A 27,629-nucleotide genomic window follows, 5' to 3' on the forward strand; every position below is an offset into this window, starting at 1 on the left:
CCATTCCTAGTAATTAGATGAGAAAGAGGCCTTCAGTTGACTGGTTGAACAGAAAAATCCATCCTCATGAAAGCCAAACATTGCATAAACTAATGACATCATGACCCAATGTGCTAGAAATTGGTGCAAGAAGAAAAAAAGACAGGTCGTACATAAAACAACCGATTTAATTCCTGAAGTCCTTGGTAAGTCTACTATGCAGCAATTGTTTTGAAGCAGCAGTAGGTAACTTTCTACAAAAATATGTTTTCCACATACTTGTTAAAACTGTCACTGTTAATTGACATGTTAAAACTGTCTTGATAGTATAATATGAAACAGATCATTTCTTAAAAAACAGAGTTCCTCTGCCTCCTTTCTGATCCTTCTGTATAAATTAACCGCTCCCAGTGAGAAACAACCAGTCGGAGTCTGGAGGAGTGTCTTGGCACCGTCAAGCAAATACAAGATCAAGATTGCTGGTTTGCTGCAGCTCTGCCAATGGTGGAGGAAAAAACAAACCTTACAGAAAAGCTTTACCCGCTGTCATCGGTGGCCATACTAATTAGCCTGCGCTTTTTTGGGGGAGGAGCTGTGGCATAGCAGAGAGCAAGGGGGGACGGTGTGAACAGCGTGTACATGAGCATTATTGTTTCTGACTGAGCAGTGTGTTTTTACAGATGACAGTAAAACCACAGGGCGGAGGTAGAGAAGCTGGATTAGTAACAGTTCCAACAAAAAAGTGTAAAAAACATGTTTTTGTAAAAGTTACCCTCTGTGCAGCTTTATAGCTGCAGCCAGAAATTTTTGGTAATGTAAAAAAGCTCACTAGTCATCATTTCACAACTAGTGAATGATGAGTTTCACTTTTTTTGCCATTTTATTTTAAGTTATTGTTTAAAAAAGATCAAATGTATTCTCCCAAAAACAAGCTTTCACACACATGCCTCTGATGACATCACGTAAGGGTTAAAGCAACTGATCACAGTTCCTTTGAGATTATCTGTCTTTATTCTGGCATTTACTCGTTTTGGGACAGCTGAATATGCACAAAAACAATCAGTGCAATCCTTGTGAAATTTCGCAGCAAAGATTCACTCTGCATCAAGTTGTGTTTTTGTAGTTGAGTGAAAACACACTACACAATACATAACTGCGTAGTATAAAATAAGATCCACTGCTGTATATAAAAATCTGAGTTTTTTGGTAAAATGTGTGGCCAAGTTAGTTTTAAACCTAAATTTTCAACAGAGACAGCACAACAAATTATGTTTTCGGGCGCATGTGTTTCGATCTTATGGCTGCTTTCGTAAAGCATCACATCACAGAGGGTATTGAAGCAAAAATGATTTCACTCAGAGTTGAATGTATTATGAAGAACGAAGCGTGTGACCTGAAATTTGATGCAGTGCACATTCAGAAAAAAAAAAATAAAACAAGGAGATGCACTGAATATAACTGTCTCAGAAAGGGAGAAGAATATGTCTTTTTTTCTATAATCATCAGATGCTAGTACATCATATATAATGGGATCAATCTATCCATCTATAAATATACAGCAAGAGTATGAGGATAAAAATAATCTAGAGCAGGTACACTGCACAATCATTCTCCAACAGCCAAGGTCCTCGGTTACGTCACCTTCATCTGTAAAAGGCAGGCTGATGTTCGGCTGCCATGTGTTCATCTGCATTTATGCCTCAAGCTCTTATAAAACAAAGATATTTTCTTAGAAAAATAAATGTAACTTTCACAAATTTAAAGCTGATGCCAAAGGAAAGAGGCAGAGAAGGAAAACATGGACAGGAGCTAATGAGAGAGATTTTTACATGGAAGGTTTTTGAGCTCAGCTTCTGAGAAATACATTGATCACCAGCCACGCCCAGTACTCTTTCTCTCCCCTATCTACTTCTCTCTAACTGGAAGCAGCATCATGAGGGCATGATGAATAATTAACCTCTGAATGCCTCTTACTGAACCCCATGCAACAACAGCTGTCCTCTGCAGAACAGAGGGTACAGAGAAAGTCAAAGCTAATTTCATTCATTCATTCATTCATTCATTCATTCATTCATTCATTCATTCATTCATGGATAGATGGATGGGTGGGTGGATGATACAACAATGAACCCATTTCAAAATGCTTAAAGTTGTTTAGGATTTGTTTTATCAGACAGTACAGACATTAGAGAATAAATATTATTTACAATATTTAAACAATCCAGATGTACTTGAATGCACTATAAAAGTGCAATTGTCACTAAATCCTCTCTCTGGCCAGAGGGACTCGTTGTGACAGCTGATCGTGCAGCAGCCATTGAGTTGTTGCATCCCAAATGAGGTGCAGCGTTTTGGACCGGTTAAATGCCACAAAAAGCTGGATTTGGAATGAGCTGATTTTTTTTTTTCCCAGTACATGTGATGTTACATCCACACGGACCTTTTTTCAGGTCAGAAATTTAGCTAGCTAAATATCTTATTGTTGTTAATATAGTGCATACGTTGAAATAAAGTTTTAATTCGGTTCACTATGTTTTCTCCATTCCAGAGCCATGTTTCCACATACAAGAGTTTGTTGACGGCTGAGTCCTGGGTTTCTTTTGGTGTCACTTTTTAAAAGCGTACTTTACATTGAGAATGACGTTGTTCACATTGACATTCTGCTTATGTTCAAGTATAAAAAACAACATTATTTTACATGTGTGTACCAAATCGACAGGGCTGGACTGGATATCAAAAAGAAAATCAGCTTTGTAAGTGCTATAACTGAGCTGCATCTTTCTCATTCACTGTGATTTAGGAAAAATACAGCTAAGAAATGTGCAAAGACCTAAAAGGTGGTAACCAAATGTGAACACAAACAGGTGCCGTGTAATCTCAGTATGTGCTAAGCTAACTACTTAAGCTAGCTAACATTAGTCATTTGAAATCAGATGGATATTTCATCTTATATGAGGTGAGCATTAAAGCATCCTAAATTTGTGACCCTGTTTCCAACAAGGATTTCTAAACATTTTTGCCTGACTGGTAAAAGCCTAAACAATCTACTCTCACTGCTGCTTAAGTGCTGTGTTATTGACAAAATGGCACATTAACAGATGGGCTGCCAGCAATTGTACCATCTAACCCTAAACCAAAAGGTCTTTCTTGATTTTCAGTATGAGACTGTGATGCTCAGATAAAAGATGATTTTTTTTTTAAGAGTCACATCTTTACCGAGGCACCCAGCACTTCATGACTCTTCAAAAGATGCTCCGTCTATCATTAAAGTGAGCCAGGAAGAGACTGTCAGTTTAAAAGCAGGCCAGACCAGCCAGATAAGCAGTACCATAGTGACCAAAAGGAAGAGTCGGGACAATGTTTGTATCCAAACATAGATCTGCTGATGCACTATTTGTAGATCTGGAATTGGGCCACGAATGCTAGTGCTTTTTTTTTAGTCTTATCACCATTACACACCTCATGTGTGTGTTTGCATGAGATGTAAACACACACACATGAAACTCCAGAAAACACCATGTGACTGTTGCATGAAGATTGCATCAGGGCATGCTTTCAGAGCCAAATATGCTTATTTACAGAATATGTTAGTGTTTTGTTTTAGCTTTGTCTGCAGCGGTATATTAACTAAAGACACGTGATAATAGCAGCAACAACTTGGGTAAACTAATAATCAGCACAATGTTTTTTTGGCATGCACTCAACAACCACGTAATTACAGCCACCTTTTTATTTTCTTGTTAACACAGTGAATCCACCAAACATAGCAGCAACTGCATTTAGGAGCAAAACTGTGGTGAAAATCACTTGATGAAGCTGCAACTGTTTCAGAATGGGGACGGGATAGGAGTGAGGTAACTTTAAACTTCACATGGTTGTTTGCAATGAGAACAGAAAGACTTAATGTTGTCGAGTTAAGTATTTGCTTATTTATACCAAGTCATATTGTTAAAATTGACCAACATTATCAGATATCAAGAGTTTTCCAAATACGATGCAACAAACTGATTTGTTGACCATGATAACTTCACTGTACACCAGAGGCTTCCATAGCAACAAGACCTCAAACAAACAGACCTGAAACAACTTTGGCATCTGATGGAGTTCCACATAATGGATGTGCAGCAACCAGGTGACATGTCAATATGGACTAAAATCAGATGTAAAAACTCAGACTAGTGAATCTCTGGGACTTTTCTGCTTTCAAGAAATGTACATGACTATGACTGATGTAGAAAATATGAAGAAATTAAAACCGAAACTAAATGGACACACGGGTCATGTCTGAATGCGGACATTGCTGCACCAATGATCCATAGATCCATAGCAAGATCTTACAGGAAGCAATTATGATGCATTTGGTATAAACATCTGCAGATGCAGAGGTGGGGGTGGAGAAGGGTTGGGCGATTGCGGTTCCTTGCAGGTGTCTATGTAAGCATTTATAACCAGGAAAGTGCTCTAAGAGCTGCATTAATCTGATGTGTAATACAATGTGTGATGCTGGACGATGGTTAAAGATGAGCTCTTTCAAACTGCACCTGAAGATGCAGCCTACAGTCCAACATTTCTATTAGGCACTATGCAGGAAGACAGATGCAGTCCAATGTGGGGGTGTATTGATGTAGTTGTCCATAAGTAATGCAATGAAGGCCATGACTCCATTAGTACTCCCTTCCTGCACAGCCCCATCCTACCACTCCCAGTGGAAAAAGACGGTCAGGCAGATAAGCAGGCAGATACAGAAAAATAGAAAATTTTACAGACAGGGAGGCAGAAAAAAGAGGGGGATGAAAATGTCAAAGGTTGCAGCGTAAGCCGACCCACTGGCGCGCCGGGACCTCTATGTTGGGGCAGCTACATTGCAGGGAAACTGGAGATGGTTAGGAATGATGGCCGAGACGACAAGGAGAAATCTGGGGTAAAGTGTCACGTGTTTGGGCAGTGAGAGAACATCTACAGCTCTGGTGGAGAAAAGATGAATGGTACAATGGCCAGAAATAGTAGAGGGAATGTAGTGCAAGATGAGCTGCGACCACGGGGGTAGTTAGTTCTCAATGAGCATGTTGTCACATTCACACAGTCAGAGGAAGTGATGAATCATAACACATTTGTTTAGATAGGGCAGAGCAGATAAAATAGTTGTTCACCAGAACATAAAAACTGAAGAAATCCCAGTAATGCAGAACCATTCAGAGATGTGGATACATTCAGATAGAAAGAGGCTATTTTTCTCCAATACCACACTGGAAACAGGCAGTATTTTTAGACCTGCGAGTATGATCCTCGTATCACGTGTTCCTTTGTCGTTTTCTGTTTTTTCTCACCTATGCTGGAACTGTTTTAGCTGCAGCAGACATCCTGTCAACATTATGCTTTAATGAAATCTCTATTTTAGTATCTTTCCATTTTCTGTTAGAGAATCTTCGCATGCTGGCCTGCACTGCAAAAACATATCTAATCATGCCTCACCTAATTCAGTCAAAACCAAAATGCCAAAGCTAAAGAATATTTTAATTGGAGTTTCTTTTTAAAAAATACTTGGTTCAAATTCAAGACGTGACAATGTGAATTTAAAGGTGTTGCTGAACAATTTTCTGAAGAAAATGTGAACCACCAGGTTTGAATTTCTGGAGAACTACATTTTTTAATTTTGTTTCTCTGGCTGTGTATTTAGGGTAAATGTCAGGAAGGTGAACTTTCACCCCAGTTTCAAGTCTCTAGCACAGGGGTGGGCAAGCCTAGAGGGCCGGTGCCCTGCAACTTTTAGATGGATCTCTAATTCAACACACCCGAGTCGAATAATGAGGTCATTAGCAGGACTCTGTAGAACTTGACTGCTCTTAGGAGGTGATTCAGCTATTTCATTGAAGTGTGTTGGACCAAGGAGACATCCAAGAGTTGCAGGACACCGGCCCTCGAGGACCGGGATAGCCCACCCCTGCGTTACCTACATAGCTAGTGGGAAACTACAAATGGGAAGCATACAACTAATAAGTATTCCATTGGTAGACTCTCCCACACGAGTTGTGAATCTCTGCTGCTCCTCCAGAGTTACCAGATCAGACAGTTTAGGTGGTTCGTCATGCCTGGGCAGATGTGCAGTTGTGTAATGCTCTTTATATTTCTGAACAATTTCCTGCCACATTGCAATATGCTATTTTCTGTTAGTTCAACACATACGACACATTAAAGTTTGACCATTATGTGGTCATGCGACCACCACATATGGTGGTTGTATACAGTTCTTTTAATGCATGTAACCTGTCCACATATTAAGCCCAGTTTTCATGCTCTAATAAAACATAGCATCAGCTGCCAAAATTGGATTTTCACCTGAAAAGAATCAAATTCCTCAAGACTCTACTGTCCCAAATAAAATCTGCAGGCAAACCGGGTATATCAACACAATCTAAATCATGCAAAGGAGGAAATCCCAAATAAAAGTTAATAGAGGGAGAACAAATTTATCTGTATGTAAGATAGAGAGAAAAAAGACAAATTTGATCTTAGTGTTTTTGATTAACCTAAGATTCCTAGAAAGTTATCTAAATATTTCACTACATGTTCCTATATGTTACATGGTTACACGGCAGACTCAGCTTATGACCTACTTTATTCCAAGCATCACCATTCCAAGCTGCAAACCAAGATGTTTTACTGTTTTGACATTTTTACTTTGTTGACTCCTTTAATGTATTCAACCTCCAGAGATGCTCTTCTACTTTACATCAACGTAAAAAAGCAACTTTGGATAAAGGATTTCATATGTTGAGTTAGTTTCTTTTACTACAAAAGAAATAAGAACTAAATGCCCCAGTTGCCGCCTCCCAGGTGTTCACCAGAACACCTGTCTGGGTAGAGATGACTATGCTTTTTCCTTTCTGATATTGCAATCCATCAATGTGTCCGATCTCAAGAACCCCACCCTGTAATGAGAGCCAAAAATGTGTGTCTGTGTGTGTAGCACTAGAGTCCATTACTGAAATCATATTAGCTTCAGAGAGTGCACTGAGGGAGGAAGCAAACCTTCACCATCTCTCCTGGCTCACATTCACCAGCCAAACATGCAGATTACACAATCACGAGTGGATGAGAACTAGACATGGTCCAATAGAATTTTTCTGTACCCTAACCCTTGGGGAGAATTACATTTTTACTGGACTTACAAATGTGCAAACAAAAACGTGCTCTTACCAGCCATTCTATTAGGTATGCCTGTTCAAATGATTGACATAGCAACTCAGCCAATCTCACGGCAGCAGATCAAGTGTCTGAAGGAGGTGAAGACAACTTGCTGAAGTTCAAACAGAGCAAGGGCTCATATAAACCGGATAATAACAGATTGGAAAAATGTTGACTGGACAGATTACACTTGGTTTCAGCTGCAAAATTCAGATGTTGCAACAAGCGGGTGTAAACACCAAGAGAAAATGGATGCATCATCCTTTGGTCAATGTTTCTGACTGGTGGTTTTAGTGGATAGTATTGGTAAGGTTTTCTTGGCACACTTTGCTTTCATTTGTGCCATAATAATTGATGCCTAATGGAAAGATCTCCATTTAAGTTATTTTTTGACTGAAATCTGACCTTTGCTATAAATGAATGTATGAATCCATTACTTGCTAACCTATGACATGGGTTTTTGACAATGATCATTAAACATTCAACAAAAGCAAAGCTGTTCAGTTCTTGAGCCGACACGTTTATCCATACGGTAGTTTTGATTTGGGAAATATGGTTGATTGACCAGGGAAGAAAACCTTGGGTTCATCTGAGGACTTTTTATGAAGCCATTTTTTTTCTGGTTAAATGAAAAATGTTATCTTTCAGTTTTTTCCCAAACCCAAACAAGTTATCTATTGTTTATTTACACGTCCTGCTGGTGGGGAGTAGTGTCGCCCACCAGTATTCTGTACAATGTAAGCATTGAAAGAAAATGACTGTACACCATGAATGGCTAAAGTTATCAGATTTGCAGCTTCTGATTTGGTGCTTCAGTAAAGCACCATTACATTTCTTATAAAGCAATTGGGGTTACATCAGATCAACTATGGCACTAAATCTGAAATACTTAGACTGATTGTTTTACACTGCACAAATAGCATGAAAAATGTAATTTGAGCTTTATGAAACTTTTATTCTATTTGCAAAACCAATTGGTATTTTCAGAGCTTTTTTGCATTACGACCACCTTGGATTTCTGGCTGGGGCGTAGAAGGTGCCCCTTCTGGCAGTGAGCAAGAACCACCCTTGGGCAAACACACAGAAATATACACACAAACAATGTACCATGCCGAAACAGACTGAGCATCCCAACAAGGACAGAGGGCAACATGTAAACAAAAATTGTATAAAATTATTCCTGGTCAGTCCCCAGATAGGATTAACCTGGAATATGCTTTATGAAGACAAAAAAGTAAATAACCCAAATTCTGACTGTCCGGATAAGTGACAAGTGTGAGATAACTATATATTTACAGTAAAGCCACGGTTTGAACACAATTAAACAAAGCTAATTTAAAAAAGACTTTTGCAGATGTGCAGATGATTATTTCCACGGCTTTAAACTACAGCCTATTTTAATTTGTTTAAACATCACTTAAGCAGCTCAATTTAAGTATTTTGTGAAAACAAATTACGTTTTCTACAAATAAGGAAATCTGACGTTTTATTAGCAGCTAATTACATGTAGCAAAGTGAGTTCGAGGATGATCATGGTGTTTTCTCACACGGCAACGCCTTGGAGAGCCCTGCCTAAGCGCAGAGCATCAGCAGAGATGTTTACACGGCTGACTGGGCCGGTCAGTGCAGAGAGAGCAGGCTACAGACAGACACCCACCTGCCGTATGCGGTTCTGGTGCAGCGGCAGTGGAGGTCCACCCTCCGGGGACGTGTTGCTCGAGGAGGCCCGTTTGGAGTCTCGGTCGGAGCCGCAGCCGCCGCCCCCGGAGCGACTTCCTTCAGGGCTGCTTGACATTCCGTCTTGGGCTGACTGCCAGTAAAAAAAATATCGGTGCGGTCAGTGAGGGTCTTTATGCCGGTGCAAGGTGGATGTGTGCGGGCCTCAGCATGCACGGAGCTCGGCGGGGCCCCGCATCATTCTGCGTCGTCAGTGAGAGTCTGTGATGACAAAATGTGAAGAAGAAAAAAACAAACATATGAGGCGATTGCTCTAGACTGAGAGCAAGGAGAGCGCTCTCTCTGCGCAGGGATGCTCCCGGTGTGCAGCTGGAGCCTGCGCATGTACGTGTGTGCGCGCGGGAACGCGCTTCCCCGAAACTCCGCAGGATCCGTGCTGCCTTCCAAGACAATCGGACATTTCATTAACGCCCTTCGATTGACAAGGAACCTGGAATTTTTATGTAGTTAACTTTCTTCTATTTGGCCTATTTGCTTGAAACTAAGGTTTGTACACAAATTAGAGCTTTGTATATCGCAAAAAATTGGATTTATAATAATAATAATAAATCATTAACAGCTGCTTAAATTGAGCAAGATGGCATCCTTATTTTAGCGTGTGTTTGTATTTTCTCTATTCAGGTGTTATACGTGCACTTACTGTGCAGTGAAGTTTGCAATTGTACGAGTTCACTTTTCAAACTGTAACTGGAGTTGGACTTGCTTAGCCTGTGCAATCTTAGTATCTTTCAACCTCCAACTGGGCCTGGGATTCTTCACTAAACTATATATTTAATGAAGGTTGACAAGATCAATACCAATATCTTGAAAGCATAGAAAAAAAACGTGCCTTCTAGGGGGCATGAAGTCATTTAAAACAATCATAAGAAAATCTTTAAAGTGGAGTTGGTACATAAAATCTAATAAAGTGAGAATTTTATTTCATCTTTTAGTTCTTAATGGATATATCTGATGTGTAAAGCAAAAAAGCAAAAAATGTTGAAAATGGTTGTAACAACTTCATCTTTCCGTTTTTAAGTTGACTAGAATTTAGTATGCCATAACTCGTGGGTCATTTCATGTTTAATTTATAAAGTTTTTGACAATATTAAACTGAAAACCACACAATTACATTATACTTTGTAACAAGCTTGTTTTCAGATATTTTCCATTAAACATAATGAACTTGCAGTCTAGTTTTTATTAAAACCTTTTCTTTACTGCAGCCATAAATAGTTTTATTCAATCATGGTGGATTGTGAAGTTGGGCTACATGAGGAACCCTCGATTTTTCCACTTGGAACTTCAACTTTTAAATATTTCTTTTTGAACAGAACATTTCAAAGCATAAAAATGTATTGATGTACCAGTGATTGGTTGCGTTCTACAAAATGTGATTTTTTTTTTCTAGCCCAATAAATGCATGAAAACTCAACTGCCACTTTTGGTGGGAAAAGGTATGTTTTCATGCATAGATTGGGAACAAACTTACTTGAATTCAAAATCACTACAGTAAAATCAGCCGCACATTTGTTCTTTTATGGGTCAAGTTTATTATTGCTGTTTGAAATAAAGTTTAAAATTTTGACAGTCTGTGCATCAAAGCAAAAAGTAAACCCATTAACATAATACTGATTGCTGTAAAGAACAGGGAGATCTGTTGAGATTATGGGACACTATGGCATCTGCAGTCAGTAATTTTATGGCAGATATCATGACGCTCATTTTAGCTGTAGCCACTGACAACACTGTCTTCCGTTTCTATTACAATGTATTAAAATAAAATTTCCCTACCCAACATAGACCAATTAGATGAAGTATTCACCAAGCGAGCACCAAGAGACATCTAAAAATATAAAGACTTTATTACACATGTAAATTTAACAATATATCACTGAAATGATTCCATAAACAACAGCAGCAAGAGAATCACTAAAAAGCATTAACCATGACAAACACCAGTAATCAAATATACATGGCAGGAAAGCTTATAAGAACCAGAATGAGAACTTCTAATGGACTGCTGAGTCTTATTTTATTGTGCAGAGAGTTGGTCCAAGTTGTCATGGCTGCGACTGCTCAGATGGCTCTCCAAAATTTCCCCAAACAAATTCCTTTTCAGCAAGCTGTAGGCCATTGGTAGAAGTTGCTTGACAACCTTATGAAAGTACTGGAGGAAAAAAGATGAACAAGATTAACAATTGTTTGCACTCCAGGTGTAAAGACTTAGTGGAATTCAAGTATTATCTTGTGTCAGAGACATTTATTTTTCCTATAATGCTACATGAGGTTAACAATTATCTAAACTGTAAGTGAATTATTACTCCAAGGTTGTAATGGGGTTGCTGTTCTTCAACTCACATGCGATCCATAACAAAAAAGGTCAATTCCAAGTTCGTAGCCCATTCCATAGTCGCATTCGTCATTAGCAAACTGAACAAATGTCATCATCTCCTGGATCGGTCCAAAGGCTTTGACACGTTCCTCATCATTCCGAGCTTCTGCAATGGCTTTACAGATCTTCTTGAGACCAGCTAGTAGAAAGATGTGTAAAGAAATACATTTAAAAGTTCACATAAAAAGAATATATCAAAGAAAAACATTTTGTTTAAAAAAGGTCACCATCTGTTTCTGGTAGTTCTCTGTATCCTACATCATTCTTGTCCACAGGCACAACAATTCCAGCACCATGGAAGGTCTTGGTAACAACCTGCAGTGTTACAGAGAAGGAGGAGATTAATATCTGAGCTCTATTTTAAAGCAAGCTATGTGAAGGCTGTACACATATTGCTTTTGAAGATTGGGAATAACTATCATTTATTGTTGTGATACTTATTTCCTTACAAGAACTCTGAATGAAGGAAAATGACAAACAAATTAATAAGTGAAAAGAAGCACAGGTAAGGTTAGGAAAGTTTGGAGTAATGAGCCAAAGGAAAAAGAAGGGATGAAAAGGGAAGGAATGGATAAGAAAAGGTTGATGGATGCAGTACTTAGACAATATAAGGAAAAAAGTTTGGAAAAAATAGTCTTCCATACTTTTTAAGACTATGAAGGAACCTGGTTTGAGAATCACCTTTTTGTCCCGCTGCTTCATGCTTTTGGTCTTCTGCTCTAAAGAAAAGCCTAACGTCTCAGCCTGGTCTCTCAGCTTTGACTCCAGGCTTTCCAAAGCCTCTTCTTCTGCTCTTTTACTATTTCTCTCTTTCTTCTTCCTCAGCAAATGCAGGCTAAAGAAGAGATGCAAGAAAAGTATTTCAAAGACAGAATTAAATATGAAAAAGAAACGGTATGAAATCACATTTTTTTCCACAGCTGATTATATGGAGAATAATGTGGTTTACTTACTAAACAGCTGCAAAGATGTTATCTCCCATTTGTGTTATGTTGCAGCCCTTCTTGGCATGATTTTCCCCAACAAACGAAGGCAGAGTGTCTGGGCTATCTCTGATGTTTTGACAGTTGAACAATTAAAATAACTACAACTTATTCTGCTCATAGGTCTAACTTTAGCCAACATATTAATCTCTGCAAAGCTACAAGACTTTATTATGTATATATGCATGTATTATGATACCTGTAGTATCCCATGTGATGCTGGGAATCCTCACTCCCTTTGAGAATTGTCTGAAACTCTGGCGGGTCATAAAAATATCTCCAATGAAGATGAAAGTTGGGCTGAGGATTCTTGGGGTTTCTGTTAGCTCCTGCCAGAATGTCGAAAGGGCCGACCAGCTGCAGACCCAGCGTGTCTTTCACGGCACCTAATCGAAAGTGTGTTGAGACAATCAGCGTAAGATCACAGACAGAGAAGCTAAAATAATTTCTAGTTCTGACATTTTTAAATTTAGACTTGCATACAACATCATACTGATTTCCTCCCCCCCTCAAAAAAATATGCTCAGGAATTAGCCTCTTTTCAGATCTTTGTTACGGTTTCAATTGTTTGTTGAGCCTTTCAGCTGATTGCGAGGAGTAAAGATCAGATCTAGTTCATGGATTGAAAATATGGGCTGAACAGGGGTCTTTAAAATTATTTTGCTTCTACGTAGTCCAAGTCAGGAGTGTCAAACCCATTTTTGTTTTGGGCCAAATTAATATCATGAATGCTCTTAAAGGGTCAGTTGTGGCAATTTGTTGATTTTGTGTGAATTTCAACAATAATTCTCAAGAAACTGGAAGAACTGAATGATGTAATTTGGCATTAAACAGATAAAAACTGCATTGATTTGATTAATAACATGATATTTAAGCACATTTAATGTTTAGTCTAGAATCAAGACAGCCACATAAAAAGCTATGGCGGGCCAGATTTAGCCCGTGGGCCTTGAGTGGTCTAAGTCAACATAAAATAGTGATAGCTACGATAGTACAGCAGTACTATTAGTTCCAAAAACCCTGGAGAGAACAACAACGTCTCTGACAACATTCAGAGACAACGGAGAAGCAAAGCAATGGTTTAGCACAAGTATAAACTATTGCATTTAATCACTGCATATACCACAGGGGTTGTCAGGACTGAGCTCCTTGCAGAAGTCCCAGAAGTGGTAGAGATCCTCTGGCATGTGAAAACCATACAGCTGAGCCAACTCATCACGTTGCTCTGCACCGACTCTTGATGAAAGCATAGCTTTAGGTTCATCAGCTCGGGCTTTCTTCACCTGTCCATTGGCTGAGCACGACTCCTAATGAAGAAGCAGAGAAATCCACAATGACATACGTTCAGTTAAATTAGTTGGATGTGTTTTGTTACTGTATGGCGTCCAGAACTTTCGAAAACTTTTTCACACTTCAACCACAGCATCCAATGAACTTTGGAGGGTTTTTAGGCAACAGATCAGCATACAGTAGGACAAAATTGGAAAGTTGTTGAAAAAAGCTTGATGACTCTCTCCTTTTACAAAACAAAGAAAATGGAGGTGTGCATTTGAAGAATCTGAAATCAGTTTTTCTTAATATCGGTATTTTTTCCAAAATTGGAAAAATATTTACCAATTAGATTGTTTTTTGTCATTTGTGAATGTTTAGAGTGTAGTGGACTATAGAAGGCTGGCGGTCCTTTTCATTGTGAGCCTCTGCGAGCCCACACATAACCTACTGAACAGGGGTTATTTTGCACATTCTGTCATCTGCACTGTGTTAGGAGTAAACACCTGGTTGGTCTGCATCATTTCTCTACCTCCAGCCGTCAAAGGCCATTCTAATAATCAGCCTGAATTACATACAGGTGGACTCTGCTTACTAATTAGGTGACGTTCAAAGACAGCGGGACTCACCGGATTTTAATAAGTATCAACACGAACGTGTTCTATTCGTAAAACCACTCATTATTTCCTTCCACTTTATTATTACTTGCCACTTTGGTTCGTCGTTCACACACAAAGAAATCTAACAAAATACCAGACACTACAGTTTTAACTCTGTAGCCTCTCTGTGCTCAGAGTAGTAAACTGTGATATACCCGATATGTGAACTTCTTAGGAAGAGTTGAGGGAAGCCTATGAACACGTATTAATTCAATTATGTAAAAGTTTTAGCTCGTAACAGACCATTTGTAGTCTTTGATAAATAACATTAACCATGGAAACATCCCCCTACCGCAATCCAACAGGCTAACTGACGAGATTTGCTAGTTAAAAAGGGAGGCTATCTAGTAATTATCAACACGAACAAATGTGGAACAGTGTGTGAAGCACCATTAAAATGACATGACCAGTGCTGCAGCAGCACTGAGCAGGGAAGCTGCTGCCATGTTGGCTCCCACCGCTGATGCTCACTCAGCGCATCACACACTTCTGCCATTTGCGCTTAATAATAGATGCAGTTTCAGTATTTTTGTATTCATAACCAATACGTGTCTTAACCTCGTAAGTCCATCTTCTAAATGGATAGTTAAGATGGGAGTCAAATGTGGTAAAATGAGGTTAAAATTACCTGATTTGGTTTGGTTTTTCTTTTTGCGCGCCCTGTCATTTTCTTCCTCTTGTCTCTCTGTCGTCGTCTTCTTCTGCAGATTTACTGAAGCAGCAGCAACCTAAGTTAGGTAAACGTAGCGCCCCCAACAGATTGGATCGGGGAGGTCCTTTTTCCTTATAAAATATTGCACTGGGATGGAGGATTGCAATAACGCCGCCGCAGCAGTGAGCGAATTCAAGAAAATTTTTTATAATTTTATATATAATTTTATATATTTATAATAATTGTACATATATGTATACATTTATACCAATAAGCACATCTACTAAAATAAAAAATAATTAAATGTAGAATATCTCTAAAAAGTCCAATATTTTTTTGTCCGGGATTTGTTTGTGTAGTAACTTGATGCACTGACTCCAGCCTCAGTGCCGTCTTTGTGAAGCTACTACAAATTGTTAAATAGATTTTGTTTGATAATCCTCTCAAGGCTGCAACTCTCCCCATTGCTAGTGCAATGTCTTCTATCACACCTTTTCCTTCTGTTAAATTTTTTGTGAATACGCTTTGGTACAAAATAGCAAAGATCTTTCGTAATTTACCCTCATTGTGGAGGGTGTCAATGACTGTCTTCTAGACATCTATAAAGTTAGCAGTCTTCCCTATGATTATAATATCACCAATACCTAACATATATACATTAAAATGCTTTGTTGAAATTAATGTTATGTAAAACTCAAATTCTAATTATAAAAATTATAAAAGTGACCACAAATTAGAATTTCACTTTCTAAAATAGGAGACAAAACATTGGTAGCTTTTTTTCTCGACATCCTTATGTTTTGAAGAGTTTGCTATGTTTGTAGATAACGCTTTGCAAACTGATTAATGACACTCTCTCACCAGCTTCCGTTTGCATCTCTACAATGTCTTCTGCTTTTATTCTGGGATTGATTTGAACATTTCACACCAAAACACATTTGTGTCTGGGACAAAGAAACTGTCTCACTCCAAAACAGTATGGTGGCTGCAAATTCGTATGGTGTTTATCCTTACATAAAGTTGTTTGACCACAATAATGTGACAGCTTGAGCCAATGGAAATTGTACCAAAGTTTGAACAAGTCTTCAATTCTGTTCATATCTTGCCCGATTTCTTATTTCTACATAATTTCACACAAGGAAATTAAAATACACCCAGAAGCATTCCCCCCAATTACCTCAAATGTTGTGAATTAACTTTGTCACAGTAATTGTCATCTGGGCTTTCACAAATTTAAAGTGTATCAAAGCACATACAAACTTGTAAATAAAAAAATTCTTCCCCTCATTCTGGCATTAGGCGTATAGATAGGTTTTGTAATCCCAACTGACTAAACAAAAAAAGCTAGTGCAAACAAAAACAAGTTTATAGATTCCTGTAGCTCAAAATTCAGGTGTAGGTAGAGGAATAAAAATAAGCCTACTGGCAATGGGTTCCAGATTCATTTTCAGTTCTGAGGTGCCCAAAAATGCTTCAAAATATCATGTGTTTTGTTCTTTTGCCAATTGTTCAGCTCCTCTTTCTGTCTCTTCCTCTTCAATTCTTTCAGTTTCAAAGTATAAACTGCAGTTGTCTTCAAGCTTTTCTTCCCGTGTGCCTTCAGCAAGATGCAACCAGTTTTTTCTGTTCTTCTTACAAGCATTCACCAATGGAGAGCAGCTGTCGAATAATTTTGACACAGCCTGAGTTGAACACAGAGAGAAAGAGAGAGGATGGATGGGTAAGTAAAGATTCAATTAGAGTGAAGTAACAAGAGCGTAGAAGATGTTATTTAAATATAGTTCCTCGCAAAAGTTTTCATACTTATTGAACTATTCTACATTTTGTCATGATGCAACCATAATCTTTATCGGAATTTTATGCGATAGACCGACAATGTTTTACAAACCAATTAGCTCAAACTTTGTGACTGGCATGCAAAATGTTTTATGTAAAGGGAAGCTAACGCTACACGTCCCCTAAAGATTCAGTCCCCAGTGTAAGACATTACTGTGGCAGCAGCATGCTGCGGGGATGCTTTAGCAGATAAAGGCAGGAAGGCTGACGGGAAGATGGATGGAGCTAGATACAGTATATTCTTGGGGGAAATCCATCAGAGGCTGCATAAAACTTCAGACTAGGCCAGAGGTTTCCCTTCCATCCAAACAACTAAAAAACACACACCCAGAGCTACAATTTCATTAAATTTGCTACTTGATCTATTTGATCTATTACATTAACTTCTAATAAAATCAATAGAAATTTGTAGTTACAATTTGACCCAAACTAAAAAAAAATGTTTAAAAGCTATGAAAACTTGAGCAAAGCTCAAACCTTGTACAGAGGGAAGCAGATCTCATCGATGTATTCAACCTGCATGTATGGCAGACGGGTGCTGTTTTCTCTGTCCATTACATCCTGATGAGGAAGAAGTTAAACCAGCTTCTAATATGGATGTATTCATTTATAATCCATACATAATATTGATTTATTCATTTAGAATACATCCATATTCTCAGAGATTATGGATGTATTCTAAATGAATACATTCATATTCCATCAGAAAAACAAAATCAAAATTCAACAATAAAAATCCTTTTAACTCAGTTTTGTCCAAAGTGCAGTCACCATGTTGTCAGTTTACTATACTATCACATAAATAACTGTTTAATAGATTGTACCACTAAACAATGCAAAAAATTTGTGAAGTTTTGTTAGCAACATCTGTATTACACTGTTACTGTACCATAAACTCCTGATGAAGTGCAACTTACAATAGGTTTGGTTTTAAATTCCTCTCTCTCTTTGTCCCCTTGAGCAAAGAACTCCATGGCAACAAGGTTGGCAATCTGAAAGGAGAAGAAATGAAGGTTAGAGCAAGTAGTAAATCAAAAAGACTGTGTTTGTTTATGTAATCAGAATTTTCTGAGACCTACCCTTTTTTGCTCGGGCCAAGGCTTTGTGATGGCAGATAGATCACTAGCTGTCATCAGCATTGATCTGTCAGGTAAATTAATAACATAAAAGACAACTCTTCACTCTCTGTTGCTATACACGTAGTTATAAATGACTCTCAAATGAATTATCTTCACTCTCACCTCAGCAAATCTCTTTGTTTCTCACTCCTCCAGTTCACCCTGCTTTTCTCAGCAAGAGAAAAAAATTCTCCTCTTCTTCTACAAACAGCACAGTAAACAAATTTATGAGGGGTTAGAATTATTGTCATGTAAGTGCCAGACCTCTTCCTACTTAGACAACTTTTTTCCAAACATACTGCATGTAGATGTTAAGATTAGTAGCAAGGATTGCCCTTTTGATCATGTGCAGTACAGCTCTATGGTCCTCATCTGATAGGTTGCTGAGGATCTGGCTCCCCTAGAAGAGAATCAGAGAGAGACTAAGAGAGGAAGACAAATAATTTAAAAAGAGACAACTAAAAGAGTTGAAGAAATAATAATAATAATAATTTTAAAAAAAACAAGGAGATCAGATTTTACGGTGTTATTCAGAATGAAGATGCACAAGTTGTAGTGGTGGTTCTCTGAAGAGGAGTGACCGTACAACTGAGCTAAAGGCTGCTGAGACCTACAAGACAGAAAACACAGCGTAAAATGCTTTGCAAAATTACCCAGACTCTTTAAATGTTTTCACATTTTGTCATGTGATAGACCAACAAAAAGTAGTGCATAATGGTGAAGTGAAGAGAAAGGATACACATTGTTTTGGCAATTCAGTATTGATGGAAGGTGAGATCCTCTGGACCGGTCTTAAATCTTTTGCAGGGTCCAACAAGTTTTCTCAGAAATGCATTTCTTAGCTGAGGCTGAGAAAAAAAACAAACTAGGATGCCCATCTCCCTAATTGCTAGTTTTACCACTTTAATTAAAAAAACTTAAGTGAGATGCTTCTTATAGGCGTCAACAAGTGTTTGACATTGGTCTGAGGTCAGCTTATTCTATTCCTCACTTCCAGCTGAGAGATGTTTGAGAAGTTTCTTGCATGTTGCTATACACGTAGTTATAGCAACTATAACTACGTGTCTGTTTTCCATCTCCCAACACCTCAATGAAATCAAGACCTGGAGTTCATCTTAGACCATAAATTTCCATTTTATAATTTCGAGCCAGCCTTTTATACATGTTCAGGTATGTTTTCTGTCATTGTCATGTTGCATGACCAGGTTCAGTCACGCCTTTAATTTTTCTACAGATCTTTCATTTATCTTAAGCGCCATCTGATATGTGGTAGATTTCCATTATGTTGAGCTGACCGAGTCCTGCTGCAGCAAAGCATTCCCATATCATGACACCACCACGTCTATGGTGGCGTCTTCTTCACTGTTGGTATGCAGTTCTTGTTGTGGCATGCTGATTTTAGTTTAGTCTGGCGTCCAATAAGACAGAGAACGTAATTCCAGAAATACTGGTCTTTGGCTACATTCTCTGGATTTCATACAATTGCATATCATTAACAGCAAGCATTAGTGCACTGTACTTGGTCTCATGACAAAATTTTGGAGTTTTTCTTTGACTTATTTTAGAATCATGGAGTTTGACACAAAGTGAACATGTACCAGATTGCAAAACCTCTGGCCTAAGCAGCCAGACCAGGGCATGTTGACAGTTGTTTTGTAGACTATCTTCCATGTCTTGGGTTTAGATGAAGGACTGAACAGTCGTCCATAGAAGGTTGAACTTTGGACAATGTTTCTAAGCTTCTAACAACTTTCTCTCTGAGTTGTCCTTTGTGTTCCTTGGTCTCCACGATGCTTCTCACTAATGTCCTCGAACAAACTTCATTGGCTGCACAATATCTTATTTATGGCTATCAGGGAACATGGTGATCAATGCAAATGCTCACCACTGTTTTCAGATTTGCATTTAGGATTTAGAATATATAGATTTATGTAGATTTTTTAAATAGGGAAACTTGCAATCACTTCTCTTCCACAATTTTGCTCTAATTTGTGTTGGTCATCATCACATCAAATTCCAGTAAAATATATCCAGTTTTGTAGAAATAATATAACAAACAAAATGTGAAAGTGTTTAAGAAGTATTAGTATTTATGACATATCACTGCTTATTTGAAAAATAAATTGAGTTGAATGAAAAAAAAGTTCACCTTTCTATGTAGGAGTTGCTAACTCCTCTGTGGTCAATGTCGTGGTTCAGGGTGGCTATCATCAAAGCTAAGATCTCCAGCCGAGAAAAAATTTTCTGAGACACAAAGACATTAAAAGGAAGACCAAAATAATTGAATATAATCAGCTTCATTTTTCTTGTCCCATGTATGAGAAAATATTTTCTTTTTCATGTTTGAGCCAATCTCTGTGTATAGTCTGTATACATTTTGATCAAATCAGATGAGCAAAAACATACATTTTATTTATTTTATTTACATCAGACTTACCTCCCCATACCCCCCAGAAACTCCCTTCCATTTCCAGCTGTCTATATCTGCTTATTATTGCAAATCAATAATAACTGCATGAAATCTTTGTTTATTGAAGAAATGATCCAAAAATGTTAATATTTAGATGCTCTTCAAACAATAGAAATAAAGAATAAAGTAGAAGAAAAAAAAAAAATCAGACAAAGCCGCATCTGATATTCACTCAGATTTATGTTCAAAACGGCTATTATTCTCCTGATGGTAAACTCTGACAGTCAAAGTTTACAATTAGTCAAAAGACTGACTGTGGATACAGTGACTGTCATTCAAATGAATAAATCATCTTTTAACTCCATGTGTACACACACTATTGTACATATAAAAATACCCTCCATATTTATTAGTCTACAGGTGTGACTCATACATTCACTCACCTGTAGCTGATCTGTTGCCATGAGCATAGCAAACATACTTTGAGCAGTGCTCAGTGCATGGCTCCAGTTGTGATAAGGAATGTGGCTCCTGTAGCCACGTCTCACAGTGAGGACCCATTGACAAAGGCTCTGTACAGGAAAGAAAGGTGACTGACAGATTGGTATTATGGCGTAGAGAGAAGGAAATCTGCTTTACAAACTAAGCTTGCTTTAATAGAAACAAAGCAGATCAGATGCCTTGTAATCAATGTTGAAGTCCTGCACTAAATTCAGGTCCAGAAACATTCGAACTGTGGCCTGAGTGGTGGCGTCTTCTGGTAGGCCAAAATCAGAGAAATGGAAGTCCAAAATATTCAGTGATTCTGCTGATGGAATTGTGGTCTCCTGCAAAACCAACACCATCATCACCACCACACATAAACAAACAAATGTGCATTTTATTTTTGTAATCAAAAAACATTGCTTAATAGCCAGAGGGGAGTGTTTTTGTTAGGTGTAGGTTTTTTTGTTTGTTGTAAATATCATCAGTCAACATGTAGATTATACTTTGAAAGAAAGGAACAAACAAACAAACAAACAAACAAACAAACAAACAAAAAAGAGAAATCACCTGCAGTGCCTTAATGTCCTCTTGTGCTGCAGTGAGGTGGTAGGCAAGAATCTGCAAGATTAACATTCATATAAGTAAATTTAAACATTTGCAAACAATGTAAGAAACATGCTCTTCTAATACTCAGAACCACAATTAAAAACATTTTTAAACTCATATTTCACATCATGAAAAGAGGCAACAATGCCAAAAACTACACCCGTGTATGGCAAATTTATGAATTAATCTGAGCACATTTACTGTACTCTCCAGGGAAAAGAGTTAGGGATAACCGTCCTACCTCTTCTGTAACCTCTATGCTGGCCCTTCTCACTTCAGTGATCTGGACAGCTTGAGCATACTGCAAGGCCAGGCCACAGTACACAGCCAGATCCTCCAAGAGTCGCTCATCGTATCGATTAAAGGGTTCCAGTTCATCTGAGTCTCTGGTCCGTTTGTTCATGAGCTGGCACACAGCTAAATGACAGAAAAACATACACTGAGCAACTCAGGATGTTTAATAGTGTTCAGTCTTTAGCAGAAATAAAGACATATTGTTTTTTGTTCATTTTTTGATCAAACTATACTTCAAACTTTGATCGTCCCTCCATAATCATTTTTAAATAAAAGTAAGTGATAAATATATAAAATCAAGAAACTTACCAATAACGTTTTCTGACCTTTCATTTCTCACAGGGCAGCAGACGATACTCCTCTCTGATTCAACAGCGCTCTTTGCCATGTTAACAGTTTTTGTAGCCCTCACTGTTTCACAAGCATGTGACAGATCTATAGCACTGATGTCATGCTCCCTAAAAAGTAATATAGACACATGGTTTTTTTTTTTTAAACAGAAAATCTAAAAATGAAAGATGTTAAATTGTCAACAGGTCTCATTGTCTGTAGGACATACCTTCTGTAGATCTGGCAAGTTGATCCAAGCTCTTCACACTCCAAGTGTATCACACATGAGAATATGATCTATGGTAAAAGCCAGAAAGCAGCAGAAAATACAATGTTGTATGATATAATACAAACCTGACATGTGGAACTCAAAACCACTAATAAAATGCAAAATATGATGTTAATTAGAAGATCAACCTGATCATCCTTTGTGACTGAGGTTTGGTCACTGGGGATGAAGATAGTGCAGTATTGAGCATGCGTGAAAGGCATGATTGTGGCGGCCATCTTGCTCAACAGAACCTCAAAAGAATGATGCTCCCTTGATAACACCTGTGCCATTTCTATCAGAGCCTAAGAGACACACAGATATACAGTATGCATGAACATTGAGGGGTTTATTACGTGGACACACAATAGATGGCATGTTGCTACCTGGCTGCGCTTAGCCTCTTGTCTTGAACTCTCATACAGCTGGATGTTTTCCAGAACCATCCCCAATACATCCATATGATTGGACAGTACCTGAGTAATAAAAATTTAACACACAGTTTTTCCCAGGCAGGAATTGATACATATTCTAACAAAGACTCTCATCCACTGGTTCCATTTCTCACCTTTTCATCCATGAAGGTAAAAGCAGGATGGCAATCACAGGCTTTTCTTTTGTTGATCATTACCACCACACCCAACACCTAAAAAACAAATCACATAACTCATTGTTATGCAGTATTGATAGAACTTCAGGTGCAAAATCAATACACAAATAGAACTGTGATGAATGTTACCTCTCGCCTGTGGTTCTTGATAGGAACACTCAAAACCGTCCTAATCTTTAAGCACTGTTTACTGTCTACTTTGAACCTGGGATCCTGCAGAAGTAAACAAATAAAACAAGTCTTACAGTATTATTTCCGAGGGTCTCACTTATTTTAAAAACATGTGCATGTAAGACATGTACAGAAAAACTGCATGTGCTAGATTTTTGTGTAATTTGGCAACAGAATATATTACTTATTAACCAACCTCCATGCAGAAACATTTTGACAGTATGCAGGCACATTGAGCCTTGCTAAACGATTTGTTCACTTTGAACACTTAACAACCAGAAGCCTTGAGGGATTTAACTTGAATTTTATCTGGGAGGCAAACACAAAGAATCATGCTTTAGGGGGTTGTACAACTTCTCTGTACAGCTCTATATAGAGAAGCTGTACATAGTCAATGGGGAGTGGTAAATACTGGGCAAACCCTGAAGTAAACCAGTTACAGGCTGCAGAACACTTAAGATGTTACAAGCTTCTGGCTGTATGCCTTGAACACACAGCCAGAAGCTACGGTAAAATGGTTTAGATTAAACCATATTCTTCCTCTAGAATAGAACAGTGTCAAAGTGCAAACCTAAATATAATTGAAAACATTTGGCAAAGCTTAAAAATGGATATACTCCATCTCATCTGGCTGAGATTGAGCTATTTTGGTAAAAGTAAGCGCAAACAAATATTGACTCAAAAGGAATTAATACAAATGCACACCCTACCTTTCATATTTTATCTAAAACAAAAAATATGAAAATCATTGATCAATAACTGGAATAGCTGGAATACCTTTCCATATCCGTCCTGACTGATTATTACCTGTGTTCTAACTGTACCAGGAAATAACTCTCATCCCTAATGACATTGGCCGCAAAGACGAGGGCTGGAGAGGGCATCGGCCGTAAGCCTTTTAGTGGCCTCTGCCACCTTTGCTCCTGGTGCAGGTCAGTGCCTGTGCAAATGTCATCAAGTAAATCATGCATTTTACTGCATCACTGCAGGTTTTTGGGAGAAAGCAAGACTCTCCGTTTGTTTCCTAAACCCTCTTCATGTGTAGTTATTACACTGAACTTCAAATGTCTGCCAGTAATTTTTATAGTGTTTGGTTTACAGAAAAGGAAAGTACAGCATCTATTTTGTTCACATATTTATTGGGCACCACTTTAAGTGAATGCTTGGGTGAATAAACCCGGTTAAAGCCAAAAGGTGCCACGCCGAAAGCACAGCATAATTGCTAATTACTTCAGCTTAGCAAACCACTTTATCAGTAGACTAAGTCTAAAAGGATTAAAAGCAGCTACTCCATCTGGGATTTTGTGACTTGCTTCCCACTAGCCATGAGACAACCATGTTGTCAAAGATGTCGCTAAACCAGAGGACACATGAGGCTAACTCTTTATGATCTTCATAAATAGGGTGAATTCAGATTTTAAGTCTTTCACTCCTAACTTGAAGATTCCACTTTATGTCACATGGAAAACATAACAACACAAACTTCAATAAGATTTTGTGTGATGGATCAACACAAAGTGGTATATAATTGGGGAGTGTAAGGAAATTAAATGCTTATATATATATATATATATATATATATATATATATATATATATATATATATATATATATATATATATATATATATATAGGATTTTTAACATTCATGGATCAATAAAGTATTTTTGATCTCATTCCATTGTAGCTCCGGATAAATACTTATGGTCATTGTCCTGCTGGAACAGCTCCATCCATCTTTGCATTACCAGTAATCAGCTTCCAAATCCCTGCTGAAAAAAAAGATCCCAAGCATGACTCTGCCACCACCATGTTTCATAGAGGGGGTGTTGTGTTAAGGGTTACGGTCAGTGATAGTTTTCCACCACACAGTAATTGAAAAAGTAAATGTTTTGGTCTCATCTGAAAAACCTGCTTCTTCCACATGTTTTCCTTGTGGTAAGCTGTTATGTTTTCATAGTGCAACATGACCAAATCTGAAAACGTTTAGAGGTTCAGAAACCTTCGCAAGGTACTATGCAAAATAAAATACCTTCTGAGCATCTCTCAGGTTTATTGGCAAACCTGTGGCCAAAACCAGCTCCATGACACCCTGCAGTATTTTCTGATGTGTCTGGCTGCACCCATTTGCTGTCAAGGATATCACTTCCTCTAAATCACTTTCTCCACTGTAGGCCTTTCTCACAAGGGAAAGGGCACCACCCTCAGCAGCCAGCAGCTCCTCAGCATGGTTGAGAGCTCCCTGGCAGAGCTCTGCCACAGATCCCATCCATCTCAGCCCTCCTCCCAGGAGCCCTATCATCCATGGGCAGCCTTCTCCGAGGCCACAGGACACACTCTTTAGATCAACTGTAGGCTGAATATAAGGAGCAAAGGGCAACTTGTTGGAACAAAGACAAATGGGAGGACAGGGAGAAACTGGAGGCCATAAGGAGCAATCCGTCTTATCAGGAGCACTGAGGATTGGAGTAACGGGAACAGACGTTCTGTGGTGAGGAGCCATCATTAGCGGGTCATGGAGGTCATGAGAAACTTGGCAGTCACATCTGTCCTTGTGGGAGATGATGTCCAGGTTTCCCATGCTCTTCAGAAACCTTGGTGTCATATCTGCCTGAGGATCACTGATCCTGAAATCGAACACAGTAGACAAAGTAATGATAAACAACCGAGACACAGCTGCTAGTGAACAGTGGCTGATTCAGGAGCTGCACAGAAGGCTGGAGCCTCTTGTGCCGAGCATAGTTTAAGAAATGGGAAAAAGATAACACTGCTGCAATGACGCTGACGGCATGTTAGTGAAATGAATGAATGAATCAATAAATCATTCAAATCAATCAAAATCAATTTGATTAATTGATCATTAATTGATTAACCCTAACAATGTAGGGTTTCCCCTACTTTGTTAAAAAAGTAGGGGAAATCTACTTTTGATAACAAGTAGGGTTTTCCAAAAATTCCTTCTGAACAGACATTTCAAAAATAGTATTACAACAGAATATGGCATTTTTCTGGTGCTTTGAGTCATAAACACAAAATAAACACACAAAAGCTTTCCTTTTCTATTTTTTTCCCTATTGGCACTATGTATTGATCGCATGATATAGTTTCATTTTGTTCTGTTTGTATTGAGAAAAAAAAGGACATGTTCAAGGTTGAAAAAACAAAACAGTCACCTAAAGTCTGAATACCAAGAGGGATATTTTTTGATTCCTCACATCAATCCTGACCTCAAAAAAACAAAATGGCTGACTTGCAATTAAACATTTTCACAGTTGCAGTCATAATTATTTCCCTTTTTTTCACAATTCCGACTATGCTAAATTTCTCATTGAATCTCTCCAACACAGTATTATAATGTGTTAATATTAACAGACCCCTTACCAAGTTTGAAAGTATAACAGGGAGAGAAATGCCCAGTTTTTGTTGTTTCTGATAAAAATACAAAACCTTTTCTATAGTCATTAGTAGCGGAATGGGGGTCCGTTTGGAGCAGTAGAAAGAGCTCAAGACCAGCTGAGCCAGAAGAGACACTGGCTGGGAAAACCGTGAGAAACCCAATGTTTTTAAAGAAAAACCGAATTTTGCACCCTTTTCTTTTGAGAAAACGTTCAGCTTTCAACAATAAAGTAAAATCCATATTTTTGTATGCGCGTGTGAATGTTAAGGGACATTTTATTTAATATTTTAAAAGTTAACATTTCCACTCAGCCGTCAGAGAAACTTACACTGATGCTCTGCGTGTAAAGTACGCGCTGGTAAAATCCGAGTGGTCATCCAGCCACGCTCCGTCGTTTGATATTTCACCTCCTAATCTCACTTTTCTCGCTTTGGAGCGGGGGCTCCACAGGGGGGAAGAGAGCCATCCTGCGCCTTGAACGGAAAGAGACTGTATCGCTTCTGTCCTGCGGAAAGAACCTTCAGAACCAGCGACTTCCGAAGCCGGCAGAGAAGCACCGGGAGCCCCGCTGTCAGGCTCCATGGACTCCTTCGCTTCAGAGTTTCTCCCACGTACATGAAAGAGAAACAAATGGGAAACACCGGGTAAGCTAGGTGATAAGATTAATGACGTGTCAGGACAGGGTGATCTCTGCAGGTAATCCCCTGACCTTAATTTAACCGGTCTGGCCCCAAAGGTTTTAGATACTTGGAGCTGATTTAAACCTCAGCGCAGAAAAAAAATTAATTGATTTAGAGCTGATGCTTTGCTTCAATAGGAAGTATCATTCTGTTTTAGCCAGAAATCGCTGAACAGGCTTTTAATCTTCTGCTAGCTAAAGCTAAATGCAAAGCTGTGACCCAAAATAACATTTGTTGCAGCACATCATGATCACCAATAAAAACAACTACAAAAATTAGATTGAAAACATAAAAGAAAGTACAATTTTCACATGCTAAGCATGTCCTCATGCACAAAATCTGATCTTTGTACTAAAAAAAACAACACTTATCAAACCACGATTTAAAACACCAGTCACAGACTAAGATAAGGCTGAGGTATAGCTAGGTATATATTTTTATGTATTTATTTTTTGTAGGAGTCTGGTGTTCCCTGTACAATGTTTCATTCTCCATTAAGATATGCTTGTCTTGTCAGAAACCAGCTCCTATAATGAAAGCATTATACATCTAAAATCATCCGGAGTATGGTGTGAAAAATAAACT

At 38.3% G+C, this 27,629-nt stretch overlaps 2 protein-coding genes across 2 annotated transcripts; both read right to left on the reverse strand.

Moving 5' to 3' along the window:
- Positions 1 to 10,727: 10,727 nt before the first annotated feature.
- hpf1 (histone PARylation factor 1) lies at positions 10,728 to 14,925 on the reverse strand. Its single transcript, XM_015005087.2, has 8 exons — positions 14,815 to 14,925; positions 13,382 to 13,565; positions 12,458 to 12,644; positions 12,229 to 12,327; positions 11,957 to 12,110; positions 11,503 to 11,590; positions 11,242 to 11,414; positions 10,728 to 11,050 (listed from the first exon to the last, which is right to left on the reverse strand). The coding sequence occupies exons 1-8, from the start codon at positions 14,851 to 14,853 to the stop codon at positions 10,916 to 10,918; spliced, it is 1,059 nt and encodes a 352-aa protein (XP_014860573.2). The 5' UTR covers positions 14,854 to 14,925; the 3' UTR covers positions 10,728 to 10,915.
- Positions 14,926 to 15,703: 778 nt separating this feature from the next.
- Positions 15,704 to 27,173, reverse strand: pde5aa (phosphodiesterase 5A, cGMP-specific, a). The gene is made up of 20 exons (XM_015005082.2): positions 26,693 to 27,173; positions 25,000 to 25,594; positions 22,926 to 23,009; positions 22,755 to 22,832; positions 22,573 to 22,662; positions 22,336 to 22,491; positions 22,148 to 22,215; positions 21,898 to 22,046; positions 21,536 to 21,711; positions 21,256 to 21,306; positions 20,883 to 21,029; positions 20,646 to 20,774; positions 19,942 to 20,036; positions 18,315 to 18,402; positions 18,092 to 18,192; positions 17,916 to 17,993; positions 17,754 to 17,817; positions 17,592 to 17,666; positions 17,152 to 17,235; positions 15,704 to 16,520 (listed from the first exon to the last, which is right to left on the reverse strand). Exons 1-20 carry the CDS (start codon positions 26,944 to 26,946, stop codon positions 16,320 to 16,322), a joined length of 2,763 nt encoding a protein of 920 aa, XP_014860568.2. The 5' UTR covers positions 26,947 to 27,173; the 3' UTR covers positions 15,704 to 16,319.
- Between the last annotated feature and the right edge of the window lie 456 nt (positions 27,174 to 27,629).

The sequence above is a fragment of the Poecilia mexicana genome, unplaced genomic scaffold (genome assembly GCF_051168715.1).
Source record: "Poecilia mexicana isolate PSO_F unplaced genomic scaffold, ASM5116871v1 scaffold_1, whole genome shotgun sequence".
NCBI classification, from domain to species: Eukaryota; Metazoa; Chordata; class Actinopteri; order Cyprinodontiformes; family Poeciliidae; genus Poecilia; species Poecilia mexicana.